Source organism: Lactuca serriola, chromosome 5 (genome assembly GCF_051521515.1).
Source record: "Lactuca serriola cultivar US96UC23 chromosome 5, Lser_US96UC23_V15, whole genome shotgun sequence".
Classification (NCBI taxonomy): Eukaryota; Viridiplantae; Streptophyta; class Magnoliopsida; order Asterales; family Asteraceae; genus Lactuca; species Lactuca serriola.
The window spans coordinates 208302857-208316774 of NC_136412.1; the positions used below are offsets into that span (position 1 = coordinate 208302857).

Consider the following 13918-nt stretch of genomic DNA (forward strand, 5'->3'; position numbering starts at 1 on the left):
TATGCACGCATTCGCTTTTTCGATTACTACGATATTTGTTTATATTATTTATCCTAAATAATTCTTATTTTTAATATCTATTTTAGACTTATTTATTAATTTTGACATAAGTTTTTGCACAAATATTGTATACGCATAATATCTATAAAATTCAAATAAACACATATATTTAATTTAATTCTCTTTCTTTTATTCTCAAAAGAATTCAATCGTCGACCGATGTAATTACATATTATGACTATGCCTAGTGATGAACGCAGACGTTATAATTATCTTCCCCTTAGGATGATTCCGTCCCGGAATCATGCATCAAGAAACATATATGGATAGCGATTTTTCATGTCGCTTTCTGTCTCCCAGGTGAGGTTTGGCCCCGCCGAATGTTTCCATCACACCGGTATTAAGTCAATCATCTTATGTCATAATTTCTTTCTCTTGTGGTCAACAATTTCTTCAGGCTCCTCAACCGGCCTTTTATCTTCATCAATTCTTAATTCCGAAAGTGGAATCATATCAGGTTCAACTCCCAAGCACTTCCTTAAATAACAAACATGGACATTTATTTGACTATAATGCATATTTCGAGATTAGAAATGAAGTAAATAGAAAATTGCTCCAACTCTTTTTCTATTTTCTAAGGAGATCGCCAATCTAAAATTTGGCTCTAACATTTGGTGCTTTCATCTCCCTTACCATGCATCCCAAATAAGAAAACAAACTCGATCAACTCCTTTCCATGCAATACAAACTTCAAGCTCTCATCCACAATACCACCGCCATCAACACCCGACTCGATAAACTCACCACAGATATTGCTACTCTCATCAATCTCCTCACCAACCAACATGTCAACAAACCGCCAACACTACAAGATAACAACGAGAACCTCCGACATATCCTACCACAACCATCAACACCATTGTCTTCCTTGAAAATAAAATCACCGGACCCCCCACTGCCACTTCCGCTATCTCCACCGGTTCACCTGTTAACACCCCCACTACCCAAGCAATCACCATCGCCGCTGCCAACACAATTGAAACCACCATTTCCGCTACCGGTAATACTACGAACCTCACGATCGCCACCACTACTATCGTCTCCTAAACCATTGCTACAAAAACATTGTTACCACCCTTTTCGCCATAACTACCACTACTACTGTCATGACCAACATCACCACCGCAAACTACTTACGACAATATCACACCACTATCGCCTAGAGAAAAGAACAAAAAATTTTCTTCTTCAATCGGAATCCGGCCTGCCGTGGACTTTTACCACACATCAAGATCCCAACCTTGAGGACAAAGCCATTTTTGAAGGGGAGTATTAATACGATATCCAAATGGAACCAACAAGAAGGAAGGCCCAAGAGACAACACAATCATGCAAGGCTATTAGACTCGCAGTCTAGGAAGAATATGTCATTGAGTTGAAGTAGTATTTCCTTGTTTTTAGCATGACTTACATAGAGTCAGTTTTACGTTTCCATTCCACAAGGTTCATGACAACTTTAGTTCTAGTTCTGCATGCATATTTATTTGATTGAAATGCATCCTTCAAGATTAGAAATGATGTAAACAGAAAATTGCTCTAACTCCTTATCTATTTTCTTATGAGATCAGAAATCTTGAATTTGGCTCTGTCATTTGGTGTTTTCATCTCCCTTAATTACCATGCCTCCCAAAAAAGAAAACAAACCTGATGAACACCTCTCCATGCAAGACCAACTTCTAGCTCTTATCCACCTTACCAACACCACCAATACCCGACTCGACAAACTCACCATAGACATGGCTACTCTCGTCAATCTCATCACCAACCAACAAGCCAACCAATCGTCTCCACTGTAGATAACAATCAAAACCTTCGACATATCCTGTCCCAGTCACCACAGTCGTCAATGCCGCTACCGTCCTTGCAAATAGCATCACCGGAACCCCACCGCCACTTCTGCCATCTTCACCCGTTGATCACATGTTAACGCCCCCATTACCGAAGCAATCATCACCACCACTGTCAACCCAAATGAAATCACCATTTCCACCGCCGATAACACCATGAAACCCACGATCCCCGCCATTACTATAGTCTTCTAAACCATTGCTAACAAAATGTCGCCACCACCTTTATCGTCGTAACTACCACTACTACTGGCATCACCAACACCTCCAACGCAAACTACATACGTGGATATCCCACCCTTCTAACGTAAACAACTGAAGAAAAATTGTCCTTCAATCAGAACATGTCCACCGTGCACATCGAATGCACATCACGATCCCAACCTTGAGATTAGAAAGGAAGTAAACAGAAAATAGTTCCAACTCCTTATCTATTTTCATAGGATATCGCCAATCTCAAATTTGGCTCTATCATAATGATTGTTGGGTACAATGAACTTTTTTTATTTAAACCGGAGAAACATAAAAGTTTGATATATATATATATATATATATATATATATATATATATATATATATATATATATATATATATATATATATATATATATATATATATATATGAAAGATAAAGTTATTTGCTATTTGAAGGTGGCCTGAAAACCGGAAACTCGTGAAGGCGTTGGAGGAGGGCAAAGCAGTCAGTTGTATAAGATCTAATTTTTTTTTATTTTATATATATATATAATAAATAAGAGCTTATAATAACGATAATGACTTTTTTTCTGGTTTGTACTAAGCCTTTAAGGATATTTAATTCTTTGGGACCGCGAAAACTTGGGCAAAATAGAAAAAATTACACAAATAGTTCGCTTAATTAATTATTAAATAAAGTTTTAGTTTGAACAGAAAAAACTTAAAAATTTTAAATCGTTTTTGAAATTAACTCCAAAATTAAAGAAGAAAGTACATATATTTTTTTTCAATTAAAAGTTTACTAGGGATGCCGGATGGATATGCATTAATCAGTGATCGAGGGATTTGAGCCTACTTGAGCTTGACGCATCAAACTCACCATCCCAATGAATTTTTGGTATATAAAATTAACAAACGAAACAAGCGGAAGACACCATTTTTTTGCATTAACAAGCGAACATCCCTATTCTATATCTTTACCTACTTCATATGTGTCTTTCTATTTTATATATTTTCCTTTACTTTTGATAATTAATGATATAATAATATATTAAATGAATCATATATACAAATTTAAACATTCAATTCCACTCTAAGAAAACTACTCTGCAACGGATATACATCCAGCTGCTTGATCATTCTAATATAATTACAACAATTAAACGGTAGTCTCTGTTGTTACATAATACCACAATTCTTGTAACAATTACGTATTGGTAAAAATAATAAGAGATTTAAAACGAATCTAAATAAGTTAAACAGGGTGAAAGTGTTTATTAGTGGATGATATACATTGGTAGAAGTGATACAAACATGTACGTATCTTCTACTCATCTCCATCTGCTACACATGCATGTAAACACACTCATCCACACCGACACACACCCACACGCACACACTGTATTTAGCTTTCTCATCGACCAACGTCTTTATATATAGAGAGGGGGAGAGATATAGGGAGATAGAGATTTAAAGAGAGAAATTAACATGAATAGCAGTGATCAACAGGGATCCCTAAATATGATGAAGAAGAGGTGGTTGCAGGATCACCAGAGAAGACTCATGTCCCAACCCTACATCAACATGCTCGTTTCACAAAATAACATCTCTTCAACTTGTCCTCCTCCTCCTCCCATTCATAAATTTCTAAAAGAGGAGGACGATTTGATAGCCGGAGTGATTCCAGCGGTGACAGTGGTGGTGGAAGGCCGTTCAATCTGCCACCGGATCAGCCTTCACAATCACGACGGTTACAACAGCCTAGCTAAGGCTCTCCGCCACATGCTGGTGGACGACGAGCACAGTGGCCATGTTCATGAAGAACAAGAAGTAGGAGTTGATCTGTCAAATGCAGTACCAGGTCATATCATTGCTTATGAAGACATGGAAAAGGATCTTCTTCTTGCGGGTGATCTTAACTGGAAGTAAGTTGTTTATTTAAATTTAAAATAATACTTATGTACTTAATTTGGTATGCTACAGCTTCTAAAAATAATAGAATATGTTATTTTTTATTATTATAATATCACACCTATATATTTTTACTAAACTAGCTTCGTATTTCTTTAATTTGGCCAAAATGGAATTGTTTTGACATTAATTAATCTGGAAAATGACACAAATGTCCTATAAATTTTTTAGGGTTTACCCGTTGAGTCCCTAAAGTTTTTGTCGAGCTTTATGAGTCCCTAAACTAGGATATGACATGTTCTTTTAGTCCTTGTCAACATCTAATAGCCGGTTCAGTGACCTTTTAGACTAAAAAAACTCACTTTGTGCCCTATAATAAAGCCAAAAAAATTAAGTGTGAATTTGGCTTTTGAAGAAAAGAAGAGCTTTTTTTTGTACAAATTGATCCCCAAACTTATTTTTTTTTGGCTTTTTAGGGGAACAATCTGAGTTTTTTTTTTGTCTAAAAGGTTATTAAACCGGTTATTACAGTTTGACAATGACTTAAATAACATGTCATATCCTAGTTTAGGGCCCAATAAAGTCCGACAAAGACTTTAGGGACTCAACAGGTAAACTTTAGAAAGTTCGTAGGGCATTTGTGTCATTTTCCCTCATGAATTATATATATACTATTTTTTGATGGAAAAATAGGACGAAAGAAAATTTTGTAGTTTCAGAATTAATAGAAATTTTATTGGATTTTAATGGATTGTATGTGTATTTTTTGTTGAAGGGATTTTATAAGGGTGGCAAGGAGACTTCGCATCATTCCAGTGAAGGCGAATTTAAGTAAAGGAAAATGATTCCAATAAGAGTAATTGTTGAAGAGGAAACGTAAGTTTAGGCATTTGTATTTGAAACATATGTAGCTAGTTATGGTATTTCATTTTTAAGGTCCAAACCTTATATGACCCGTCGTTCACAAGAGTGTAGCTCGTTATGGTATTTTACTTTTTGTCCTATTTGAGTAATTATCGCTTTCGATGCAAGGTTTTATGAGATTATATTTTGGTCTTGCCTCTTGCGGTTACTGCCATAAAAATATTTCAAGTGTTATGTGAATTTTGATACGGAGACCTGTGAAGTGGAGCCCTAGAACTTTCTATATATTAACTCCATCTAAAGGTATATATTCATAATTCCTTAAACCAGCGGAGTTTCGTATATACCTTATAATACATAAAATATAAAATATCATATTTATGGTCTAAACTTTAAATATCATATCTAGTTTTTATAAAATTTCAAAATATTAAATTTCCCAAATCTATTTTTTTTTCTACATTTTAAAATATTTTGTTATCAACTTTTTAAAACTTAAAATCATTCTAATTATAAGAAAGTCTAAATTGACAATAATACCAGTTTTTAAAATTGTGAGAATTCTTCAAGACACACACTACAAGAAAAAAGGTAATTAGCAGCGACAAAAGTCGCCGCTAAAGAGTTAAAAAGCCGGTGGTAAAGGTAATAGCGGCGACATGTCGCCGGTAAAAAGTCGTCGTTATTGATCAAAATGTTGCCGATAAAGACAATTGTCGTCGCTAATGCTATTGTCGCGGCTAATACTTCTTGTCACCGGAAATACTTTGTCGCCGGTAATAACATTTTTCATTTTTTAATTTTTTTAATCAATAATTTTGGATATAAAAACACCGATACATAACGACATTAAATGCATAAAAAATTACACAATAACATTTGATTAGATACCATATACTATTGTAATTAATTTCATACCAAAATAAACAATCAAAGTTTTACAATTCTAACAAGTAGCAAAGTGTCACGACAATTGTAACATACAAAACACAAATTAATTATCCGACGAACCATCATCTCCGTTCCCATCGTTTCCTATTTGATCTTCCCCCGATTGAAAAAACGCATAAAGCTCCTCCCTACATGTCTGATCGTTGGGCATTGCTCGAAGATTTTCCAACTACATAATAAATAATAACATATATAAACTTATAAGTTAAATTATCAAACATAAACAAAAACTACCAAAGTACATTACTAGTTCTTGCACTTAAATACAAGATATACCAAAAGTACATTGCTATTTCTTACACTTGGGATAAAAACACAATTACCAAATCAACATCTATTTATCGATGCCAAAGTACATTGCTAAAACATCCCAAAAATATAGTCCAAAAATTTTGTTTTAAAATCATTTAAGAAAACCATAATCCATCAAACATCGTAATAAAATCATAAGTTATGTATCTCTAATCATCGTACAAAATGCTATATCAAAATCATGTCTCAAAATATCAGAGTCTAAACATCTCAGGCTGGAAGAATGGTGTGTGCACTGCAATCATCCTGAGCTCTTCCCTTTTCTACCGGAAGTACCTGAAACCAAAACTAAAAATTGTAAGCACGAAGCTTAGTGAATTTCCCAAAACTACCACATACCATATATACACATAATAGCATACATTGGGCCTTGCCCAGCATCGGACGAGTCCGAAATTGGGTCCCACAGCATCGGACCGAAGTCTGGTATACATATAACATATAAATGAGCATATAACATAAACAGTTAACATAAACATATAAGCTAGATCCTTCCTCGGGCTTGCCCCGACATCGGACCTAAATCCAGAACATCTCCACCTTCTGCCAGTTGACCAATACTTATTGTATTTGAGCATAAGTCTGGTATATAGTATACTTCTTAGAGCTTTCTCTGTTGTCCATTTTTGCATTGGAAGATTATTGAGCCTCTCCCTTCAATTCTAAATTTAGACCCATTTCCAAAACCGACCAAGCCATTTATCATTTGATTGAGCTCACGAAACTTGTTCTTGACTCCCGTTATGTGATTGCTAGCTCTCATATCTAGATATCATAAATTTGTTTGGCTCGCTTTATCAACACCCGCCTTCAACCGTGGACTTACATTCTCTTCACTTAGATGAACTTTAACAATTTTATAAGTATCATCGTGAACCAACAGTAGCAAAGTTAGTTCGTTGATGTGTTCTTGAGCCAAGTTTAAGTCCGGATTTCTTTCACGTCTTGGGTTTCCACATTCTGCAGCATAATGACCGAAGTCTTGATAATTGTGACATTGCACTTTACTCTTATCTCGACTTTCGGATGGTTCACAACTTTTCTATTGGTGAGAACCACGACCACCACGGGTGTTCTTTGTGTAATTGTGACATTGCACTTTACTCTGCCTCGTCCTCTTGAACCACTACATCGTCCATAGTTTTCTTTGTGTAATTTCTTGGAATCATCGTCGTTTTTCTTCTTATTTCTGTCCATCCACTCTTGATGAGTGAGTAGAAGTTTTCTTTCTTCATTTTCAACATGACCCTTCATGCATTCTTCCTGGGCTTTCAACCTCCCTACTACCTCCTTGAATGTCATCACATTCAAGTCCCCAAAATGCTCAAGAGTTGAAGCAATATGTAGGAACTTGGATGACATGGCTCTTAGTAGCTTATTCACTACATAAGATTCTTCTACTGTATCTCCCAAGGCACGCATAGTACTCACAATATTGCCACACTTCTTCATTTACAAGAATTGAGCACTTCTACACTCAGACAAAAATCAGCCCTCACTACATTGTTTGCATGATGAAATACAACTCTTTAGAATACCAATTATAACAACATGATAAAATGACACAATGTTTATAAAGAATACCATGTAACATCTTTTGTAGCTAGACAAAACAAGATTCAAACACTCAGAACTTACATTCAATCAATGAACCAATGCATCTTAAGCATAAGCACCATTATTAACCTAACTATACAACAATTAAACAACATCGCCTCAAAACATGCACAGATTTCAACACTCAAACTTGAGTCAATGATGAGGCAAAAGCACACTCTTTGCAAAAGATAAAGACCCATTGTTGGAAGCTCCATGTATGTTGAGAATGGAATTAATTAAATTATATATTTGAACATTCTCAAAAGATGGTACCTTTCTACCTCTAGCAAATCGAGGACCATGACCAATAAAAATCAATCTCATCGAAAAAAATGCATTATCATATCCATGTTCACCTCCACATTTATTACATTCCTTACTCTTCCTTGAGATAAACTTTCAATTTGTCGTCATTTTTAATGAACTCAATCCTTGGTTCATTTTGGCGACAATTTCAGAAGGGGATTGATCAGAAGGTGGACGAATAGATAACACAAGAGCATAATCTTGTACCCATTCTTTCGGAATCTTGATCCAAGAAGCTAAATCATCTAAAAAGATTAACTTTTTATCACAAGTAGCAACCATTCCATGATCGCCTACCATGATTATGGTAACATCTTCGAAAACCCCACGTTTTTCCAATCCGTTAATCAATCTACCAATCAACTAGGGGTGTACACGAGCCGAGCCGAGCCCGAGCCTGACCAAGCTCGAGCTCGGCTCGTGAACAATTTAGTGGGCTCGCGAGCCTAATCGAGCCTATATATATATATATATATATATATATATATATATATATATATATATATATATGTGTGTGTGTGTGTATGTGTGTGTGTGTGTGTTTGTGTATGTATATATATATATATAGGCTCGTTTAAGCTCATTTAGGCTCGCGAGCCCATTAATTGAAGCTGGGCTCGAGCTCGTTTAATAAACGAGCCTCATGTTTAGGCTCGATCTCGGCTCAGACTCGTTTAATTCGATCTCAAGTAAAGCTTTTAACGAGTCGATCCCTAGTAGCTCACGAGTAGCTCGGCTCACTTACACCCCTACAATCAACCCATGGATGTTACTAACAACTTCAGTAACATGAGGATCATCAGGCCCAAATTGATGACCTTGATGATCAAGGTCCTCGAAATACAATGTCATGAAAACAGGAATTTCTTCATTTGGTAAATCAAAATAATGGAGGATAGTATCAACGCGTTCTTCAAATGGAACTTATTCATTATAAGGTGCACAGAAATTCATAGGATAATCCCAAGAAGCCTTTTTTACCTCGGATCCAGGCCATAAATATTTAGCCGCTTTGAGCCCTTGATTCGCGATTGTTTCCTAAATGGGTTCGCCTAGCCACCATTTGGGTTCATGGCTGGTAAATGTGAAAGTATCACCTGCGATTGGATCAATGAATTGGTTGTTTATGATTCCGTGATAAGCAGAGTATAATCCGACGGCGATTGAGTAGTGATTTGGGAAGGTTAACGTTGGGTAGACTGGAATAAATCCGGTTTCAGCTTCAGTTCCGTTTTTGATTAGTCGATGGATGTTGGGTGTTGAGGTTTAAATTGGTACCCAAATCGGAACCCATTTGAGGAAATAAGGATGACGACTGGGTGGGTGAGTTTACTGAGTGGTCGAGCGATTTGGAGAGCGGTGGTGCTGTGGTGGTGATTGGTGGATGTAACAGAGGAGGAGAAGAGGAGGACGGAGAAGAGGGGGACGATGGTGGTAGAGGGTTTTGTCTGACTTCTTCATGGCTATTCAATACAAACCATTCCATGCTACGCATTTCCGTTAAATTAAGAGTTTTGATTTGACTTGTGCTGGCCGATCGACATTTATACCTAAACATCCAAAACTTTGTTTTTTTCAATGACAACATCTTCATTTCTTTCAGGGCGATTGAATTGAGTCTGTACATCTCGAAGGTACATCGAACAAAATGATAAAACTTCTTCAGCAACATAACCCTCAGCTATAGGACCTTTCGGCCTCGCCTTGTTTCTAACATAGTTTTTTTCATATACCTTTTGAAGGGATACATCCATCTCATACATACCAGGCCTCTGACAATCACTTCATCAGGTATATGAAAAAGTAAATGAGCCATAAAGTCAAAAAACATTGGAGGATAAATCAATTCTAACTTGCACAAGATTGCAATAATGTCTACTTTTGATTTCCTTATATCCTCCACCTTCAATGTTCTAGAGTAAAGTTGTTTGAAAAACGTACAAAGGTCTACAACAGGTGTATAAGTGTCTTTGTCTAACAACTCTCTAACTCCAATAGATATCAAATGTTGCATAAGAATGTGATGGTCATGTGCTTTCAACCCAATAATGTTAGTATTGGTATCGTTCACTTTGTTACTGGTGTTAGAACCAAACCCATCTGGCAGTTTAACATCTTTTATAAATTGAAAAAAGAGTTGTCAACTAGATTTCGTGAAAGGGTATCTTGCATGGGGTCTATGAAACTTGTCACCCTTTTTTTTACAACCATTAATTTCTCTGAATCTTTAGAATTCTCAATTCTTCTCGTGCATTTGATGTGTCTTTACTTTTATCATTCATTAGAAGAGTACCTAACAAACACTCGTCCACATTTTTCTCGACATGCATGAAATATATGTTGTGTTTCAGCTGTAGAGAAGACTAATACTTGAGTTCGAATAAAATGATTTGTTTCGACCGGTTCAACTTGTCATCTTGCCGTTTTGGCTCCCCACATCCATGCTTAGGATGTTTACTCGGTTTACGAGTTAGTAGACGACCTAGTTGCTATTGTATGTCGTCATTACCAAAGTGTCTCGGAGCGGGTCTTGTCTCTTTCATCTCGTTAAAGTCCAACCTCTTTCTTAACGGAAACGAAGATGACCAATATATATGACTTTATTTGTTGCACGGTACGAAGTAGTGTCTTCATTGCAAGTAGCACATGCTCTATACCCTTGCCCACTCCAACCTAATAGAGTACTATGAGTTGGCCAGTCGTTTATTATCCACTACAACATAGCTTTCATCATGAAGAATGTGTTTTTTGCTGCATCTTTAATATGTATGCCTGAGTTCCATAAACATTTAAGCTCTTCCACCAACGGCCTAAGGAAAACATCCATATCCTTACCAGGTGCTTTCGGGTCGAGAATCAACAAAGTCAACATAAATGATGACTCTTTCATACAAAGCGAGGGTGGCAGATTGTATGTGGTGATTATAATCGTCCATGTGCTATGTGGATTACACATGTTTCCAAATGGATTAAAACCATCAACTGAAAGACTTAGGTGTACGTTACGGGGTTCACTCGAGAAGTCGGGGTTTTTTTTTATCAAAATCTTGCCAATGTACCCCATCAACAGGATGACGCATCACACCATCTTTTTGATCTTTGGGTACTATGCCAAATCATATTTTTGGCAGTGTACCTCGAACAATATAAATGTGGTAGTCTAGGGGTCACAGGAAAGTATCGTAACACTTTATGAGCTACTTTCTTACCCTTGGTGTTTTTATCGATGCATTAGCTCTCTTTACAAACGGGACAAACCTGCAATGACTCGTGTTCTTTCTAAAAGTGAAAACAATCGTTTTTGCAGATATTTATCGACTCATACCCCAGACCAACGAACTTTAGTTTCTTTTTGGCTAGATAATGTGAAAGGGGAACCTTGTTGCCTTTGGGAAATGTTGATTGCAACAACTCAAGGAGTTGATCAAATGAACTATCCGTCTATTTTTTTCACCTTGATATGCATTAATTTTGCTAGAAAATCAAGGGAAGAAAAGGTGCAACCATGACACAATTTAGTTTCCACTTCTTCTAACAACTGTGCAAAGTCATCATCCACACCGCTACCCTTTGTATTCGAGGTTCCTTCATTGAGGTTTGTATCATTTTCTCTCGACTCCCACATCACATCGTCAATTAAATCGGCCATTTCGTTATTGGAAAGACGACCGGAGGAATTAAAGATTCACCGTGATAGATCCAAGTTGTGTACGACTTACTGAAACCATTTATAAATATATGACGTTCCACTGTTGTCAGGTACTTGAAGTAACGATTATCTCATTTTTGACACGCACATCTGATTTTACCATTACTATCAAGGTGTGACTTGGACTTCTCGATAAAAACTTTGAGTACTACTTGGAACTCGGGATTTTTTCGATGTGGATTACTACTCCAGCCTTTAGTAATAGACATGATGATGTTGAAACATAATTTCGGGTTTAGAGTTTAGTCTATGGAATTAGCATTGTATTTTTACAAATATTTGCATCCTACTTTATTTGTAACATTGTACTTTTATAACATCTTACTATTGTATCTTTTTTATATTTTTATTATTTATAACATTTTTTTGTTTTTTTTTCCAATTATAGCATTGTATTTTAAACAATTATATTATGTTGTTTTTTTTTCTATTGTAGTGCTTTACTTTATGTTTTCGAAGACATATATTTTATTTCCTTGCGTTGTATAATAATTAATGATAACATGATTATTTTTTTATTCTTTTAGTAATTTATTACAATTACATTTTGTTTCATTTTTACCCTCGTTTTTACCGTCTTGATTGAAATATATATATATATATATATATATATATATATATATATATATATATATATATATATATATATATATATATTAGAGGTGACAATTGTGTCTTGTCGGGTTCGTGTCGTGTCGAAATACTAAACGGGTTGAAAGTGTTTGACCCTAACCCGACCCATTTAATTAACATGTCGTGTAGTGTAAACCCGTTTATTTTCGTGTCGAGTTCTTGTTGGTTTTGGGTTAGGGCTATACCTTGAAATATGTCGTGTCATGTGACGTTAAAAGATTGAGCATGTTGAAAGAGTAGGAATTTGATAGGTGGAAATGAAAAACTAATTGTTTTGAGGTAGAGTAGATGAAGTCATGACAAGTTTAGATGACAAAATTAAAAGAGTGGGAGTTGGGAAGGCGGATGACAAGGTCATGAAGATGTGAGAGTGGTGAAAGAGATTGGGTAGTTTGAGAGAGAATGAAAAAACTGAAATAAAATCTTGATCTAGACGGCTAAGTCATTTCAACATTACAAAACAATTCAATTAGAAGGTTTTCTTTTACTTATGTTTTTGGTTTTGTATCTTTCTAGTTTATTTAAATAATTCAAAAAACTTGCATATAAATAAACGGGTCATTTTCGAGTCATATTCGAGTTGAAATTCTCTACCATAACCTTACCCATTTAATTTTCGTGTCGTGTCGTGTCAATCCGTTTATCTAAACGGGTTGAAATATCTTACCAAACCCGTTTATTTCGTGTCGGGTTTCGTGTCGTGTCAATTTTGCAACCTCTAATATATATATATATATATATATCCGGTAAGAAATTTTTTTTGGTAGAAATGTAAGAAATTTTTTTCGGCTTATTTTTTTGGCGAACAAAATAAATGAATCATTAGATGAATCAATAATAACATGCTTCACAAAAAAAAAAATCCCGAAAAACATTTCGATGATTCATTTTTACGGTGATTTTGTTGATATTTACTAAAATTGTCATAAAAGTGAATTTTTTTTTTCTTGATTTACCTAAAAATTAATCATAAAAGTGTTTTTTCCGGATTTTTTCTTGTGAATCATCTTACGTTTGAATTATCTAATGATTCATTTCATTTTTTTCCTAAGAAAATATGTATATAAAAAATTTCTTACCTTCCTACCAAAAATTTCCTTCTTATTTGATCTGGACTCTCTCTCTCTCTCTCTCTCTCTATATATATATATATATATATATATATATATATATATATATATATATATATATATATATATCATAAAAGTAGAGTCATTACTTATACAATTTGGTATATTCGAAATCACATTTACCTCTTCGGATTCAATATAAATACACACCTTAAATGGTTGTTAATCATTTCATTATTAAAAATCATTTTAAAAATCGTTGAAGTTAGTTAAAATTCATTTAATCAATTAAGCCCAATGAATACATTGTCCTTTCTTTTTATGTTTTTAAGATTTTCAAACAATTTTTTCTTACATAAGTATAATAGAATTTAACAAAAAATGAAAAAAAAAAAAAACATGCTCGGATAAATTTAGACTTTGTCTTTGTCTAGATTTCTCATACACGTTAAGGAAAAATA

General features: G+C 35.0%; 1 protein-coding gene and 1 pseudogene across 1 annotated transcript; one reads left to right on the forward strand and one right to left on the reverse strand.

Moving 5' to 3' along the window:
* Positions 1-3525: 3525 nt before the first annotated feature.
* On the forward strand, positions 3526-5059 carry IAA33 (indole-3-acetic acid inducible 33). Its single transcript, XM_078999405.1, has 2 exons — positions 3526-4027; positions 4789-5059. Exons 1-2 carry the CDS (start codon positions 3591-3593, stop codon positions 4856-4858), a joined length of 507 nt encoding a protein of 168 aa, XP_078855531.1. The 5' UTR covers positions 3526-3590; the 3' UTR covers positions 4859-5059.
* Positions 5060-7810: 2751 nt separating this feature from the next.
* LOC145050112 (nucleotide pyrophosphatase/phosphodiesterase 1-like) lies at positions 7811-11694 on the reverse strand (annotated as a pseudogene).
* Positions 11695-13918: the final 2224 nt, after the last annotated feature.

Bases quoted from the DNA above. Each gene is read 5' to 3' on its own strand.
- IAA33 (XM_078999405.1), top strand. From the start codon at position 3,591: ATGAATAGCAGTGATCAACAGGGATCCCTAAATATGATGAAGAAGAGG. The intron at 4,028-4,788 runs GTAAGTTGTTTA...TTTTTGTTGAAG, and splicing joins GCGGGTGATCTTAACTGGAA to GGATTTTATAAGGGTGGCAA.